Genomic DNA, 18,025 nt, shown 5'->3' with positions numbered 1-18,025 from the left:
AAGCATGGTCAAATCACTACTTCATCATTTCAACAATTTGAAGTTGTGTATAAGCTTACACAGCATTTGTGAGTATACCAGATTTTTGGTATACTCAGAACGTTGGTCCCCATCCAACATGAAAACCAGTGTGTGTGTGTGTGTGTGTGTGTGTGTGTGTGTGCGGTGCGTGTTTTTTTTTCTTTGACTTTCTTTCTGTCTTTCTTTCCCTTTCTTTCTACTGCAGATGTGGCAAAAGATTCTGTCATTTCACCCAAGAAGGACACCAGATGGTGAATGGACTCCTGGCACCGGTGTTCCGGGTAACGCGGAAGCGGAAGGTTTTGACCAAGGTAAGAAGTTATGTTTCTTATATACACCTATTGCTGTAATAACCCTAACCCGAAATATTGTAGAAGGGGCCCCTGCGAGATGTTTGGCTGTGCCCCACACACGCACGCACACACACACACACACACACACACACACACACACACACACACACACACACACACACACACACACACACACACACACATCTGCTCTGCCTCTGGGTCCCAATTCTGGGGGCCCTCTTCTCTGTCCCCTTAATTTTGTACTTTTTTTTGTGTTAACTTATACCTGCCAATGCCTCTTGTGTTTCCCATTTTTAATAATAATTGTATCCCTTAATGTTATTGCACATATTTTGTATTTACTTTTTTATTTACTTTAAATGCTTTGTGTAATGACCTTCCCTTTCTCTATAATAAAAAAATGTAGCCTACCCTTATGGCCTGAGTCATGTTTCCCTTACTAAGAATTCCCTATCGTATGCATAAGTATTGTCTGTAAACAATACAAGTGGAATAGGGGCGAAAATGTACAATTCTAAGGCTTGTATCCTTTAAGTAACTTTACTTTGTACCTCTGTAAAGCCAAGTATATGCATTTGACATCACAGTTATCAGTAAATGCAAATTCGGTTTCTCTTCATTACTCTTTGGTCAGCCTGACATTTTCAGAGTAAATTCCAATAAATATTTTTGTGAATATTAAGAGCCAGAATTTAAATGACACCGCCCATGAGCAAAATATTACACTAACTTTTTAACTCCACTGTTATGGCGCATTTCCACTGCAGGGTGCGGAACGGATCGGATCGCAAAGGTGCGGGTCGGATCGCGTTTCCACCGCCAAAAGTGGGCGTGACCCGGACTTTGCCGTACCCGTTCCGACCCCATTCTAGGGACTCCTCCGTTGCGGTACCCAAAACGAGACCAGACGCCTGAAAGGGTACCCTGGAATTCTAGCTACACCCCCCCTCCGTTGATTGGTCGACAGAATCGTCACTTCCGGGTGACGCGGGGATAAAAACAAACAAACAGTAGCCTCGATGTATTATTCTTTACAATTAACATGTCGCGTAAAAAGCTTGCTTGGGCGAACAAGGAGGTGGAGACGTTCGTCTGCATTCTTGCAGAGGAAGACGTTGTTTACGATGTTTACGTAGCTGCCGCGGCGATTGACATCCGGCCTACCACCAAGGGTACTGTCGGCAGTGGAAACGCGACCTCGGAACTGAGCTGGGCTATACTGCCCCCTCCCTACCGCCCCTTTGCGATCCGATCCGTTCCGCACCCTGCAGTGGAAACGCGGCATTAGTACTGTATATATAGCCAGATACAATAGGTCAGATGACTATAGTTGAATAGTTTTGTTCATCATTGAAAACTCATCAGTAGTAGCCTTCGTTAGCATACCATTGTGTGGTTTTGCAAGAGTAGGATGTCAATTATTGTTTTTTTTGCCAAGTACAGACACAAATTATTTTTCTTTCTTCAAGGCAGATGATGTTTTCCTGAAGGTCACAATTGAGGCAGCAGCATGGTGCCAGTTGCAGACCTTCACCGACCACGTTTCTCTCCCGATGGTCATTGGGGTGGAAGGTGCAGAGCAGCAGGCATTATTAGCAGAGCTGAAATCCGTTGACCGCAGTTGCCCGGAAGAAAGCCTAAACAGGATTGAACCGTTCCAGTTCTTCTTCAATTCAAAGAAGGACTACGAAATGTTCTGTGTGGAGATGTTTGACCGGAGAAAGCTTAAAGTGTTTGCTTCTTGGGAGTAGCGACATTTTACCCATTGTTTTAATTGAACTGGGGGACCGGGGGCCGATTCTTTATGTTATCATTTATATAACCAGTTCTAAAACCATTTTCATTTGTCTTTATAAATAAAATGATGTCACGGTATTATCAGTTGTTTCTTACCAACTTGATAGTCTACACCACATTCTGTGCACATTTCACTGCCAGCCACTCTGACATGGTTAGAGTGGAACAGCTTCGTAACAGAAGAGTTAACGATGACGTTGGAAAATTACTCCCCGATCTCGGTAGGAAATCACAATCCTACGTTACTCCCCGATCTCAGTAGGAAATCACAATCCTACGTATTACGTCATCACGCTGAGAGGAAATCACAATCCTACGTATTACGTCATCACGCTGAGATTGGTCAGTCGAGGGGCGTGTATTTCCCACGAGGGGCGTGTATTTCTACACGGGGCGTGTCTTGCCAGGACGCAGGACGCAGTCGGACCCTATTGCAACGTCTCCCCAACGTGACGTCATCGCCGAATGGCGTTAGAAAACACCCGTTACTTCCGAAAACGACAAAACCGGACTTTAACACTATTATGGAGACATTTGATACATGATACACATATTTTGAGTGCTTAATGTACCCATTAATCAAAACTTCCGGTTAACCTGCACGTTAACCAATTTCATTGGCCTAAAACGAAGCCGATATGGATTTAAACTGTGAAGTATATGTATTCTGAAATGTAAAGGTATCGAAATTCGTTTTTCAGATTATTGAAGATACGGGTGTGTTGATTTGTTAAATGGTTTGAACGAAGGTTAACGTTGGGAATTGACTAAGTTACCCCATTGACTTTCATTTTTAAAACAAATGCCAAAAAGCATAATAGTTTAAAAAGTTGAATGAGTTGAAAAACGCCAAGAGATAGCCATCATGTCGTTAAAGAGCTGGACGTCTTGATAGTTGAATGGTTTCTGTAGCTGGAAATATGCAGGAGCAGTTAGCTGCGCAAAAAACAGCCAAACGGAATAAAGAAAACTTAAGAACAGTAGATGTGCTTGCAGTAGGAACCAAATACGATCGTAATCGATCGTTTACTGCTACTTATTATTACGCACGTTATAGTTGCTCTATCTCCAGGGACTGGGATCCACACAGAGACATTAACAAACACACCCCTGCGATAATTTCTATGGGCCAGTGGCGCAATGGATAACGCGTCTGACTACGGATCAGAAGATTCCAGGTTCGACTCCTGGCTGGCTCGTATTTTTTTTCACCATAATGCCGACGCATGCCACGAACACACATCAGCCGGCGTATTTAATCACGACGCACTTCGTGGTAGAAAAATAAACCCGCATGTAAGTTGTGAGTTGGCTAATTATCAAAAGTAAATCTTTCCGTACCTTGGTATTTCAAAACGTCATTCAAACAAATAGGCAAAATAAAGTGTAGCCTCTGTTGAACATCCTGACTCGGGTTCGGGTCCATATTAGAGAATATAAAAATTATACTTTATACTTTCAGCGTTAAGCGGACATAAATACAGCCAACTTATTTGCATGAGCCTCTCATGTAATAAATAGACTATCTCACATATGGGCCTTTATGGATAGGCGTAGCTAGGCCTACTTATGAACACCTTTATGTTTATTTTAAGTATCCTGTGTCTTAAACATTTATAATTATAATGTCAAACCATTCACCCTTAAACGTTGGACTTTGTGCGAATATTTAGTAATCATTCATTAACAACCTTAAAATGGCAATGTATCAGGATTCAATCAAACGATAAACAGATAGTGTGTACATATTGGAAGGCCCGTCTAATTATTGACGAGCCGGGAGCCATAGTAATCTGATCTACCAGTGATGGCTCTCTTTAGTCGCCGTGGAGGATACCTGTCTACCGTCCAGGCAGTCTGGAAATGTTCCGAAACAAAAAAGTCACATCTCAGTTATTCAGATGAGGGCTTGCTTTTCAAGTCATATTACTTTGTTCAATACATTTTCAAAATATGCTTAAGTACTTATTAGGTTAATGTCTGAAATGGAAGTCATCAATTAAATTATAATATTTAATGAGGTTATATAAGTCAACAATATGGTACACTCAGACAGAGATACTTTTCAGAATACATTCATCTTTTATAACTTCCTGAATGTCTGTAGGCCCATCTGACTGCGTTACTCAAAGTGATGGACTAAGTGACGATTACGAGCCTCTTCAATACAAAATAAGACAGTTATAATTGATTACCAGATAGTATCATCAGCATGATCCGTAGCCTGAAACTGAGCCATTTGTTAAGGTTATGTTTTCGATATCCGTCAATACCAAGTAGTATCAAGAGGATTTTAATTAGAGAGCGTAGGATGTGTCAAAAACTTTGACTAAAAGGCACTAAAAGGCTGTGTTAAACAATCATTAAGTAGTACTATGATACGAGTACTATCACTCAAAAGAACTATGAAAGAGGGAATAGAGTTTCTCACTCATCTGAACGTAACAAAAAACATGATTCTCTCAATCTCTCTTGTTGTCATCTTGTAGTGTGCTCAAATCTGTAGACTCAGCCAAGGCCTAGGAACTCTGGTGTACCAATTTGACCCAGACGTGCTTCACACACTCCGGTCCTGTCCATCTTGTACGATGACGGTGTGTCAGAGCGGGGAACTGATGAACCCTTGATTATCGTCAGCCGTGTTGTCCCACTGTGTGAGTTGAGTGTACTGTCAGATCCAGGGATTCGGACCACAAAAGTTAAAGAGTTAAAAGACAAAGATGACAAAACAACACTGAAAAGGCCATTCAAGTAAAGGTTAAAAGGATAAAAATGAGTTCTTTAGGTACGTCTTTCAAAATCGTGTAAAGCGGTAAAATAGGGTGAATATAATGTCTCTTCTCGTTGTACATTATGGGTCACATGATGAGGAACCAGTAGGTAGAACACTGCAAGACACACAGAGACTAAACGCACACACCTGGCACACCCACACAGTCTGACCCCATACCTTAACTATATCTCTTACCAAACACATTTACACTTTGTCGTTTATAACAGAGCACTGAAACTTAATCCTTCCTGACCCTGAACCTAACCATTTCAAACTGTATACCTTAACATCAAGAATCCTATACGATACCATTTCAAACTCCTGCACCTCAAGAGCTTTGCAAAGACATTCGGTCCGCCAGTCTTTATAACATTTAATTTCTTAATATTAATATCACCTGAGTTTAGGGGACTGTGTGGTGGGAGCTGTTACATTTAGTCTCTCCCGCCAGGACACTTTTTGTTATTGTCTTATTGACAACCTTGTTCACTCTGGTTTCACCTGAAAGTTTCCATATCGATCTCTTTTATAGCATCGTCTTTCTCCATTGTGTAGGGCAGGGTTCCACAACGAGTTGTCTCTCTCCTATTGGACAAGTTTGTATCCATCAATCAACTCCAAGAGCACATGTATCTCTTATTCCTTCTCCTTCTCCATCCACAGGACTTCAAGGTGACTCAGGTTCCCACTCATCAATTAATTTCCTTTTTATCATAAAAACAGGTGTTTCTTTCAGAGGATTAGAAGGTGGTGGTTGTCCCTACTCGTCATACTTCTGCAGGGCCTCCTGCAGCTTGGCGGTGATCTTCTGGAAGAAGAGGATCTGCTGGCTGAGGTGGTGCTGCATCTGGCTGCGGAAGTCCCGTACGCGGGTGCGGTGGAAGTGCTGCACCTCGGCAAGCGTGGCGCACGAGATGATGTTGCAGCGGTTGTGGAGGTCGGCGTCTGACTTCTGGCAGTCCTTCACCTTGGTCAAAGCTCCTAGAGGAAGAGGAGGAGGAGGAGATGTTACTAGAACATAAGGGATAAACCCAAGTTCACCGAAATCAACACGACCATAAACTACTACAATAGGCAGACAACGATGAACATAAACTACCGGTATTACTAAAGACCAGGGGCCGTATTCACAAAGCATTTTATCTTACCGCTAGGAGTGCTCCTAACTCGCGCTAAAACATTTTCTTTGTTTTTTTCTTAAAAGTTATTCACAAAGCCGCTGAGACCTACTCTTACTAAGGATAAAACACAAAGAGTGAACTAAGAGTGACGCGCCGTTGCTATGGATTACGTCAATTCTCGTGCACGAGTTTAGAAGCGGTCAGTTCGGTGATTGGTTGTTCAGACGAGCCCACTGAATCACCGAAAAACAAGGAAATAGCCTATAGTGCAGTTAGCAGAATACACGCATGATGACAATTTTGTGCAGACCACGATAATGACGTTGTAGCCTGCACGTTCAAGAGAGAGAGAGAAAGCAAACAATAAAATAGGTAAAATTTAAAAGAAAATAAATGTCATGAACTACCCAAGTGTTGACTGATTTGTGCCAAGGTGTTTACCTAAAATGTGTTTTCAAAGTGATCCCTAAATGCCTGTCCACTCATCATCATCATCATCGTCTGGCTGTGGAATGTTCCTCCGCTTGCAGAGGTTGTGTAGAATGGCACATACAGTGATTACTGTGCTTGCCCTCTCAGGGGTGAGGTGTATTTCGCCGTGGAGGACATGAAACCGACGTTTCATCTGCCCAATTCCTCTCTCCACAACATTTCGTGTATGTTTGTGTGCTCTACCATATGGAAGAAATCAGTAAACAATAATAAATATGGATTCAACAAATAAAAGGCGTCAAAGAGCCAATACGATGTGTTTTACGCATAGGACTAAGCGTAATCTGCGTAATCACTTACATGTTATACTTTAACTGTGCTCCCGGTTGTGGATTGAGGTAGGGTGTCTAGAGCCACGTCTTGCATGGATAGTCACTGTCACCCAGCAAGTGACACCCAACTGGTACATCTCAAAAAGCTGCCTCAGACCGCTCACCATTAAAATGCGCGAATCATGGGTAGCTGAAGATCCAGGCCACTTTGCAACAACATCCAGTAGGCTATGTTAAAATGTTGCATCAAAAACAACCTGCGTGTTGATGGAATGCACTTTCTTCCTATTGACGAACACGTCCTCGTCTTTTGATGGCGCAATTATTTTTATGTGCGTCCCGTCAATAGCACCGACCACACCGGGCATACCTGCAATTGCCATGAAGTTGGCTTTGATCCTGTGTAATTGTTGAATGTCCAAAGGAAAGTTTATGGCACGGCTGACTGATGGTTGCGATAATTTTAAATCGTCGGCATTGCAAAGTTGCATTTCCCCTAAATAACGTAGTGTGGCCAAACATTTTATTTCGGAATTTATCGGATTCTTCCTGGAAGTCGGGGATGTTATTACATCACGAATTAACTCCACAACAAGTTGAATAGTCTAACATTTCGTCTCGCAGGCATTTTACGATTCTTTGTGAATAGGTCTTACTGAGTTAGGAGTCCTCTTGAGGACTTTTAAGCTCTCCTAGACTTAGGTGCTACTTTTAGGCCTAAAATACTTTGTGAATTGCTCTTAGTGAAAAAAGTTAGGGGTCCTAAATTTAAGAGTGACAAGCCAATTATTTTTAGGAGTTACTCCTAAATTCGCCAGTTAGGACCTACTTTTAGCCATAAGATCCTTTGTGAATACGGCCCCAGAACTGATATTCATAAACTATCACCATAGGCAGAAAATAATATAGAAAAACTATTACTATAGGCTGACAACAATTCAGAAACCAATACTAGGGCATGGTGGCTCCTTGAGCAGCTCCTAGCCGAAAGGTTTGGGTTCGATGCCCAATGTCTGCAGCCTCATCAGTTGGATGCAAGATCCTTCAACCTGAACTCCCTAATGGCTTCTACCATCACTGCGGCCATTCTCCGGGGTCAAGTGTTAGCTCAACGTCTGGTAGCAGGAAGGAGGAGGAAGTGTGGCTCAACAGCCAGGCTGACTCAACACGAGCACGCTCAGGAAGTGGCCTGGCGTCTGTATATCACAACCCTCCTCTGATACAGGACCTCAGACCCTGACTCAATCTGTCCCTCTCTTACACACACACACACACACACACACACACACACACACACACACACACACACACACACACACACACACACACACACACACACACACACACACACACACACACACACACACACACACTAACAACTACAGTAACTTGTTGGAATTAGTCTGAATTAGTCTGTTTCTCTGGTCTCTCTGTATCTCTCGCTACCTCAGTCAACCCAACCGGCAAACATACAATATTAAACACATACATAGGTATGTCTTACGCATTTATAAGTGTGTTGTTTTTGTATTTTTTTAATGTACGTATTTTATTTTTATGTTTCTTTTTCTTTTTTTTCTTCCTTCAGTCTCTTTGCTTATGTAAACAATCTGTGTAAAAATGTGCTATTAAATACTTATACATACACACATACAAATACTGGAAGCAGTGAACATTGAACAACTGTTCTTTCCGTTAGGCCAGGCCTATATGTTGACATGAATTGATTGCTTAAATGATATTATAAACATCTTTATTTAACTATTGAATTGTAGAAGGAAAATAAATACGAATCATAGTGATCTCCAGTCAGTAACAGTAACAAATCCTTTATATCGCGATGTCGGTTTCAATTCTATTAATCGTTCATCCCTACTAGACTGCCTCAGTTTTCTAGTGCAATTGAACTTTGCTCACCAGGCTAATGAGCTTACAGTCGCTATAAAAACTAAAAGCTGGGGAAGCAGATGCATGCTGGGAAAATGTGTAAACTCTGTTACATTAACCACCTCACCCCTACCCACACATCCACCAATTCCCTCTTCCTCTGTTCTTTCTCTCTATTAGCAGCAAGGAGGGAAAGAGGGGGGGAGGGAGAAGAGAAAAGCATGAAAGAGGAGGATAATCAGGAGTCCCTTGAGAAGGAGGAAGATGCCAATTCCATTTCTGCCCCACGCTGACGTGAAGAGGGAGTGTAGTAGAGAGGTAGAGGCAGATCATTTGGAGTCGGTTATTCTCTGCATTCCTGCCTCAAGGGGATCTCTGAGAAAGAGCCTCATTCAAATCAGATGTAGAGAGACACAGGTTCTGGGAGTTAGACTCTTAAGTCAGATGTACAGACAAAGGTTCTGGGAGTTAGACTATTTTAAATGGGGATTCATCACTCATAGCTCTCTTATTTTTAAGAGAGTACTGCTTTTTGTGTGTGAAAAAAACCTTGTCTGCGATAAAAACTCAGTTCTGGGTAAAGGTTTGGTCAGGTAAAGGTTTGACAATTGAATTTGGTCCAGACTTGTGTTCGTGCCGTGACATCAATGGTCAAACTTTTAGGGAAATTATTTGGGCTGGGTTCATGTTGAAGACAATCTCTTTTCCAAGACACGCACATCAAGCACGAGAGGGGAGGGGTCAGCCCAGACTTTGGTGCCTATTGTTGTTAGTAAGGGAATTGTTCTTTTGCCATTAAAATACAGAAAGATTAGCTTGCAGGAAATCCAAAGACAATAGTTTCCCACCCAAAATGTTCCACTCACACATTTTTGAAGCCTGTTCTTTGGAACTGTAAACCTTTATTAATGTGTATGTTCTGAACAAAACCAAAGGAGAGGATGCGTCAAAATCTAGTTTCAAGTTTCAAGTACAAGTTCTCTTGAAAGCCAAGGTCAAATCAACCTATGGCTTAACGTGATGGCTTTCTTGATAAAGCGATCTTCAGTGCGTCCACTGTTTAGGACACTAGGTATTCACTACGTATAGATGACTCAGGAAGAGGTTGGAAATGGAAAATATGCTAAAAGAAAGGAAACAGCTATTTAAACTATGTCAGCGATGACGTCAAGGGCTCTCTAATTAGTTGGCGTGTTAGCCAGTAAGTAAAGGGGCATAGGCCTTGCACATTACACCACTGTCAGTAAAAAAAAGTCCAATAGAAACGACAATGAAATTCAATGAATAGTTAAAAAGATGTCTGTTGAGGTTTGGATTAAGACGGTGACCTCAAACCGCTCCTATCAGTTGTTTGTGTTATCACCGCAGTTTACAGCTATGCGATAGCAGTGTTATCGACAAATAAACAGTGTGCCTTGTATTAATATATACAGGTTATGTATTGCAAGGTGTATTTGGTAAGCGGGTTGATTATTTGTTTTCCGGTTTAAATGTTCACTTAATTCTTTTTTTAGCACTTTTTGTTTGCAGAGCTTCTGCATGGGCAGGACTAGTTGCCCTTGGGGTAAATAAATAGCTATTCTGTTCTTCAACAACAACTCTAGTGCCGAGAGTGATTCCAATATTTTTTGTATCAGCTGCAGATTCAGAAGGAGTCTGAAGTGTTTTACCAGCTTCCCAGGCTCCTAATACCTGCCCTGGTACCCAAACGCACGGGAAACCTGCTAGAGGTTTAACCTGAGGGCTAGGACCGCGCGTGTGTTGCACAGAGTTCTGGGCTACCATTGGTAGCTAGAGAACAGGGTTAAGGAACACAACGAGACGCTGCCTCCGGACTTGGCGAGCAGCAGGCGTGGCTTTGCCAGCAGATCCACCTCCTTCCAGACTCAGAGTCCTACAGATACCTTGCACTGATCTGGTTGGGTTTGACCCTGGTCCTGCAGTATTACAGATGGTGCCTGTTCCTTTAAGAGACTAATTTTCCAAATTCTATTTGGACAGAAGCATCTGCTTTATGAATGAATTATGAATGAATAAATGTAAAAGACTGTCTGTCTGTCTGTCTGTCTGTCTGTCTGTCTGTCTGTCTGTCTGTCTGTCTGTCTGTCTGTCTGTCTGTCTGTCTGTCTGTCTGTCTGTCTGTCTGTCTGTCTGTCTGTCTGATGAAACAAATTCTGTAGCCTGTTCTTGATAATCCATCACTGCTACACCGCTTACATACTTGTTTACGGATTTTTTCATCCAACGTTATTCCCCTTTGTAAATGGGGCCACTGCCATTTCACTTTGACCTGGTGAAGACCTTTCTCTAGCTCCTGGTCCTACCTTTCTGCACGTGGATGATGTCCGGGTAGTTGGCCAGGTGGCCTCGGTACAGGTCCAGCAGGTCTGAGATGGGGTCAAGGTCTTGGCGGGGCTGCTCGGCAAAGTATTCCCCGATGGTCTCGTAGGCCTCCCCGGTGTAGGCCAGGGCCTGGTTGAGGCCTGCGGAGTAGGCCTGCTGGTCCATCTCAAAGGCCTGGCCAAGCAGCCTGAAGGACTGACCCACGCGCTGGTACTCCTTCTTGAAGCCGGTGATCTGCTTGCGGGCGAACTCGTTGATGGTAGTGTTCACCACCATGATGTTCTCATCCAGCCGCTTTGTGAAAGACTTGAAGCCCTCGATCTTGCTCTCCACCTCCTGGAGGTCCAGGGGAACGACCGGAGGACTAGCAGCGGTGGGGAATGGAAACCGGTTGAAGTTCGTAGAATTTGTGATTTTTCCTCTGGAGGTGGTCGTAGCTGTGACTTAAGGCCAGATTATACATCGGCATTGAACAGCTGCCATAAGTACACCTTGGCTCTCTGTGGCGGTGGTGATCTTAATAATGTGAGGAATATGTGTCGTACAAATAGTGTCAATGGATCATCCTCCACCCTGACCTGGTTACATTTTTGGAAAGGTGTTTTAGCTGGAAGTATTATTTGGCCTTTAATGTTCACTTTCTGGGAAACAGTCGGTTGACCATTGAGTCACCAACTGCATCAGCTCATCATTAACATTAGTGAGCTATCTTTATTCTATTTCTTCCTCATTATGCTCATTGCTGTATGAAAACAAAGCATGTCAATAGTAAACCAGTTGGATGTGCTCAGCTTAATGCAAACAAGAAGAATAAACATTCAGCTTTTGTTCAGAATGTTTTATGCCCCATGACCCAATATTAAAATCATACTTCCATGTCAAACTCCCGCCAAAGTACCCAGTGGGTCTCTCAGTCACAAGTGTAGAAACAGAGGCTGTTGCCGTAGTTACCAAAAATGCAAAACGATGGACAGACCAGTTTGTCTTTCGTGCTACAATTTCCAGTTAATTTGGTTAGCTTCGTGGCTTGCAATTCAACACAGAGGTATGATTTGGCCGTGAGGGCTAACCCCAAGCTTTAGAGAGGGCCGTCGTCGGGCCGTATCGGGCCCTCATCCCTGGTTTCCCCTCTCAGCCTGCTCCACTGACCTGATGGTGAGGAAGAAGTTGGCCCCGACCATCTCGTCCCTCTCGGCCCTCCTCTTGCCCAGTTTCCAGGCCTTCTCGTCTGCCCCGCAGGTCAGGAAGTGCTGGAAGACGTCGCAGCGGCCCAGCACCGGGTGGCTGCTCATGTGGTTCATCCACCAGATGAGGCCCTTCCTCCGCTTGGTGATGAAGTCCTCCTCGAAGCGCCCCGTCGCCTGCTTCTCCGGGAGGTGGGGCACCGAGATGACCGGGAACCGCTCCACCAGCCGCGCATAGAGCCAATCAAAGTGTTTGTACCTAAATCCAACAGGAAGTACCCTTTTAAAAACATCCCTTCAGCTCTCTCTCTAAAGCCAATCAAAGTGTTGGTGCCTCAAACAAACACAGCTAGAAATACGCTTTTTAAACAAACCCTTTCTCTTCAAGTGTTCAGGAAACTTTAAACCAATGAGAACGCAGTTAGGGGTCCTCTGTTAAGCCAATGAGCGATATGTATTCCTCCACTTTTGCTCAATAGGAATGGAAATGGAGTTCGGGAGCTCTTCAGGGGGGGGGGATATAAAAACAGAAGAGAATAGATCATCATGATCATAGGAGTAGACAATAATGTGGTAGAGGAAGAGAGGGGGGGGGGCAGTATTGTGTAGTAGCTAGGGGAGTATAAAGGACTTGGTGTCAATCCCCAATGTCAGCAACATGTAGGCGTTAGAGTGAAAGCGAGAGAGAGAGAGAGAGAGAGAGAGAGAGAGAGAGAGAGAGAGAATAAAGTGTTGATGGATGAAGTTCAACTCATATTAACCGAACCTTTAGGGAGATTCACTCTGCAACCGGCAGGGCATGATGTATACATCACAAATACATAAACATACGAGATGGCGATGCTATTGATGGGTGGGGCTGAAATGATCAAAGGAGGGCAGATCGCCCACTCTTCCCTCCTCCAATATAAAGGGAGAGAGATCTGCAGGGTGGCCCGGACCAGGGGCCTATAGTCGTTAAAACCATAGGTTTCTTGTGTCTACACAAAAGCACACACACAACGTGCTCATCAGTACCTGCGGTTGACTTGTACATTGGTGAGGGTGGGGGTCAGGCCGTAGGACATGTAGCTCTTCATGCCTTTGAACTTGGTCTGCTTTTTGGGGTCATCGATGGCACAAGAGAAGGGGTACGGGTTCTTCTGCCACTCTGGACCGCACTGCCCCATCACCACGCAGATCCGGTCCCCGTCCTTCACGAAGGCCGCGGCCTCCCCGAGCAGGAACGCCTCTCCTCCAGACTTGACGAAGGTGGAGAAGCGGTTGAGGTTCCGGCCAACTGTTGCGGAGCTTTTGGCCTGTTGCCCCGAGTGCCCCCCCGGGCCGGGCAGTGAAGTGGTCACCGTGTAGGTGGAGGGCCGGCCACTGGCCACACTGGCCGTGTCCTCCGTCGCAGTAGACTGGTCATCCCAGTCGTCGTCCCAGTCATCATCACTGCCCTGGCTGGTCTGGTAGCTACCCCGCTGAGGGGGCTGCTGGGCCGGGGTCGGGTAGGCGGCGAGGGGGGGCGGGGAGGCTTTGCTGATGTCCACGGCGCTGGAGCGGACCGAGGTGTCGTACTGGGACTGGGACTGGGACTCGAAGCCCGTCGAGGGGCCGTTATTATTGTTGTTGGGAGACACGTCGGATCGGATGATTTCCACGTATGTGGCCGGGAACAGGCCGGCCTCTCCTCGGTGGTTTTCCCCCTCGAACCAGCCGTCGAACTCCTCCTCGGTGTATAAAGTAACCAGCTCGTTCTCGGCGATAGAGATCTCCCCCGGGTTCTCCGAGCTGAAGTCGTACAGAACTCTCGCCTTTAACGCCATGGTTCGCAGTTTAAAGTTAGGACCTGATATAAACCAATAAGTTAATAAGTAAAACCCTATGTCTCCGATCCGATGTCAGCTCATGTAGAGCCGTGTGCTGCCGTCGGATCGTCTCCGAACCCCCTCTGGTTTCACTCCGGTCGCAGGGTCAGATGTCGCTCCATGCACAACTTAATCCGAGTCGGAGAAACTCACAAAACACGCAGAGTATTACCAACTAACCTGAATGAACAAGTGGACTACCAGTTCACTTGTTTCCAGTAAAGAGCAGAGTACCAGGAGCAGAAAGTGGTGTTTTCCAGATGCTCGGGTTCTCCAGCAGCCCCAGTCCTAACACGTATTAACATGAGTAAGAGAGGGTGGGGCTTTACTCAACAATGTGGACTAGACTCAGGCTACATGTTTTGTCAGGTTTAAAAATCTCCATATTTCTTGATTATTCCATGGACTCTACAACATAGCACGGTTATATATCATCAATGCAATATAATTACTTCCTAAAATTAGATATATGGATATATCCCATTTCATAGGAAAGATACAGGTCAAAGTACATATGTAGAACAATAGAGAGACAATGAATAAAATAAGAATAACACAACTTATTCCAAAAACGAAAAAATATCTTTAAAAAAACCCAGCAGATTATAGGCGACAATATGTAAATTGCCTCGGAGTGTGGATTCATTCATTATAACCTCTATAGTTCCATGGTCATATAGTTAAAGGTAGCATAACCTAGTTATTTTTCCAATGACTATTCTTATTCTAAAGGAAGAATTGTTGTCATGGTCATGCTTAATCAATTAGCCTATTTGTAATGGTCCTATCCAGAGATCAAGTTACTTATCTTGGCCGCTAGAGAGCAAACGAAGGATAGGGCTACAGAGACATCTGATTAGTTTGATGTATTTTAATAGATTTTCTTTCCAAAATGGTCCACCATTTTGAACATATTAAGTTCTAACTACATGAATGTGTGATACGATTTTACACATTGCATTTGGATAATTCATCGATTTTTTGACTGAAACATTATCTCCATAGGTTTGAAATTAATCCCGTAGTCCTACAATCCTATTATGCTTGGTCCACTTTATTCTGTCCATACTTTGAGGGGACATTTTACCCTCCAATTTTAAGTGAGATTGTCAAAATCAAGTTGATTCGTGACACTACAAATCTCATATTTTCATTTCTCAGATATTTGAACTTGCATGAAATAAAGAATTAAATAGTATATGTCCCTTTTGTTCCTCCATAACCTCAGCCAACCTTGAGTACTGGGCCTAATAACTTTTTTCAAACTCTCCTTCTGTAGCAGGCTAGCAGCCAAACTTAAACACCTCCTTTATTTCCAATGATTTATTAAACTGCAGAGTACGAGACTTAACCACGGCCATTAAAAGATTACATTGTATACCAACATATATATATATATGTACTTAAATGATCAATGTACAGCATACCTACATAAATATATATATGTATTAATGTTCCATGTGAAAAAGCCTTGGACACACACACACACAAACAAACACATATATATAAGCAATGCAACCGAGATGGCAACTTGGCAACGGCAACTTCTCTGCACCCATGTAAAAAACAGTTAAGAACAATAAAACTAACTGTCTGGACCTGTCCTCTAGAGGGCAGCATCCTAGTGAACTTGAAATGACAAGGGATAGCATTTTAAAAGAGCCATAGAAAGATAAATGGAAAGACGGCGTAGAAACATAATATGTGAGTGGGGGAGTGGTGGGGGGCGGCTGTGGATTTAATATCTGGGCAAGAAGACGCAGAGCCTTAGCCAACCAATCAAAGCAGCCGTCCATACGACTGGGCCCTTGTTTGAAGGGAAGGATTGACCGGTCATCTTGCTCTTGAAGCCCCGCCCCCAACCTGAGGTCTGGAGACTGATTTGGAGGTCAGGCAGGCGGTCCCCAGGGGTCTGGTCAGGGTCCGCAGAGGTTGGAGATCCGGGGTTCTCCATGGGTCAGAGATCAGGAGAGGGACTCCGGGGGTCGGAGCTCAAGATAGGGGTTCCCAAGGGTCGGAGGTCAGGAAAGGGGTTCCCAGGGGTCAGAGATCAGGACAGGGGTACCCAGGGGTCAGAGGTCAGTACAGTGCCTCCAGAGGTCGGAGGTCAGGACTCGGCTGCCTCCAGGCGGGGAAGGACGGGAAGGATGAGGTTCCCGAACGACGAGTCCTGAGTGATGAAGAATCCGGACGAGTGGGCGTGTGCGTGCTGCAAACACACAACATACATGATCTACATTATACACAAAAACAACCACAACATGATCCAACGTTTAAACACGTTAAAACATTTAACAACCAAGTAATTTAACAATAAAATGCTCAATAACATTTCAAATCATAAAATATAAAAGCGATGAATTATGGTTCAGTATGGCAAATGTGAGATTATTTATTGCTTCACGAGTGTGTTATAGACAAGGCCACACATAAGTGGTACACAAGTACGCATGCGTGCCCATAATCAGGGATGCGTAACGTCACTTGCATCACTACAACGCTTTTACATAACTAACGGGAGATCGAAAGGAATTGAAAAAACAAAAAACATTGAGCAGATACTTTGGTGTGTTCACCACCTGCAAAGAAAAGGCAAACAGAGCCGGAGCAGAAGAGCCGTGGCTCGAATGAATGATAAGCGCACTGTAATGTGCGCTCATGTGTGCTGTGCACCGTGGACACGCTGGACAACTGCGCAAAAATCAGCTGATTGCAACGTTCCTTACTGTGAGATATTCAAACGCTCCGTGGTCAGGCTGCTGCAGTTTTATAAAAAAAAAGGTGAAGCAAAAAACACTGATGTGCTTAAGAAGTTGTGTATTGAAAATGGAATCTCCCTTGTGAAACTGGGTTAGTTTCATAAGATCAGATGTTACATCTGGGGCTATGTTTGGGGTGCGTACCAAACACCATCTCCCGGTACTCACAAAAAAAAATTATGAGCACCCCTGGTTATAGAGCTACCTGCAGAGCAGCCTTCTGTTGAGCTGCAATGTGTTGCTGTTCTGCATTGTCCCGAAACTCCTTCAGGTTCGGCCTGGAGAGAGAGATGCTAGAGGGGGAGAGGGATAAATAGAGACCGAGCGATGTAAAAAGAGAGACACAGAGAGAGAAGAGAAAATTACAGATGTAGATGAAGATCAACAGCAAAAGGGGTGTTGAAATAATTTCCCCCCAGCTGTGACAAAGCGACACAAAGAACCAACGAGGGTGCGTTACCTGCCGCCAGGGTTGTTCATGGACTGGTTCTGGAGCTGTCTCTTTGTCTTATCCAGCTCCGCCAAGATCGCTACACGTTTGTTTTGGAAAGCTGATGGAAAAATTAATTGACTATTATTTAATTTGTTATATAAACTAGATTTAAACTCGATTCTGTTTGAACAATGTTATGGTTTTATCCATATTTTTATTCACTTGTAACCTTCTGGCATTAATAATCAGTGATCTTTTGTGACATGTATCAGATAGATCATGAAGAACTGCATCACGGAACCAAAACATATCCGTTAACAGTGCACACAGGTCACGTATTATTCACTTGGCGTATTTGAATAAACTCCTAACTGCATAAAACCCACCCGTTCTCCATAAAGGACTAAATAGAGTATATGTACCTGGTCTCGGAGGGTTTGAGGTCATTTTAGAGAGAAAGAGAAGAGAAAGAGGCTGCAGAGTTGATGACGTCACCGCTCCGGTTCACCGCGCTAACTTTAGCATCACTTAGCATACCACTACACAGGATTCACTTTGTTCCGTTAATACTCGGCTCATTCAGCTCTTTAACACATATGCAGCTACTAGGGTGCAGTACTGTACAGCTAATTGAGAATGAAGAGTCAATAGTCGGTCGTATGATGTCTCTCATGTGTATTAAACGTGCTTTCCTGTCACAGAAGCAGAGCGCCGCTCGGTCTGTTTAATACCCGCCTGTGATCACGTGTCCACGCAGCCCTTGTGTTTACTTCCTGGCT

At 44.0% G+C, this 18,025-nt stretch overlaps 2 protein-coding genes and 1 non-coding gene across 3 annotated transcripts; 1 reads left to right on the top strand and 2 right to left on the bottom strand.

Moving 5' to 3' along the window:
- The first annotated feature begins 3,258 nt into the window (after positions 1 to 3,258).
- On the top strand, positions 3,259 to 3,331 carry trnar-acg (transfer RNA arginine (anticodon ACG)). Its single transcript has one exon. It is a non-coding gene; the product is annotated as a tRNA-Arg (tRNA).
- Positions 3,332 to 4,131: 800 nt separating this feature from the next.
- Positions 4,132 to 14,382, bottom strand: LOC132447764 (sorting nexin-18-like). Its single transcript, XM_060038708.1, has 4 exons — positions 13,222 to 14,382; positions 12,170 to 12,463; positions 11,002 to 11,384; positions 4,132 to 5,886 (listed from the first exon to the last, which is right to left on the bottom strand). The coding sequence occupies exons 1-4, from the start codon at positions 14,010 to 14,012 to the stop codon at positions 5,666 to 5,668; spliced, it is 1,689 nt and encodes a 562-aa protein (XP_059894691.1). The 5' UTR covers positions 14,013 to 14,382; the 3' UTR covers positions 4,132 to 5,665.
- A 980-nt stretch (positions 14,383 to 15,362) lies between these two features.
- Positions 15,363 to 18,000, bottom strand: inip (ints3 and nabp interacting protein). Its single transcript, XM_060038711.1, has 4 exons — positions 17,669 to 18,000; positions 17,274 to 17,364; positions 17,019 to 17,106; positions 15,363 to 16,263 (listed from the first exon to the last, which is right to left on the bottom strand). The coding sequence occupies exons 1-4, from the start codon at positions 17,691 to 17,693 to the stop codon at positions 16,162 to 16,164; spliced, it is 306 nt and encodes a 101-aa protein (XP_059894694.1). The 5' UTR covers positions 17,694 to 18,000; the 3' UTR covers positions 15,363 to 16,161.
- Between the last annotated feature and the right edge of the window lie 25 nt (positions 18,001 to 18,025).

This window comes from Gadus macrocephalus, chromosome 19 (assembly GCF_031168955.1).
Source record: "Gadus macrocephalus chromosome 19, ASM3116895v1".
NCBI lineage: Eukaryota > Metazoa > Chordata > Actinopteri > Gadiformes > Gadidae > Gadus > Gadus macrocephalus.
Note: the sequence above shows the minus strand (reverse complement) of the source record. Positions and strands in the feature narration are given on the sequence as shown.

Coding starts and splice junctions, on each gene's coding strand:
- LOC132447764 (XM_060038708.1), bottom strand. CDS start 14,012: ATGGCGTTAAAGGCGAGAGTTCTGTACGACTTCAGCTCGGAGAACCCG. Junction 11,385..12,169: donor AACTTCTTCCTCACCATCAG/GTCAGTGGAGCA, acceptor CACCGCTGCTAG/TCCTCCGGTCGTTCCCCTGG. Junction 5,887..11,001: donor CATCATCCACGTGCAGAAAG/GTAGGACCAGGA, acceptor CTCTTCCTCTAG/GAGCTTTGACCAAGGTGAAG.
- inip (XM_060038711.1), bottom strand. CDS start 17,693: ATGACCTCAAACCCTCCGAGACCAG. Junction 17,365..17,668: donor CTCAAACCCTCCGAGACCAG/GTACATATACTC, acceptor TTTTTCCATCAG/CTTTCCAAAACAAACGTGTA. Junction 17,107..17,273: donor ATGAACAACCCTGGCGGCAG/GTAACGCACCCT, acceptor CTCCCCCTCTAG/CATCTCTCTCTCCAGGCCGA.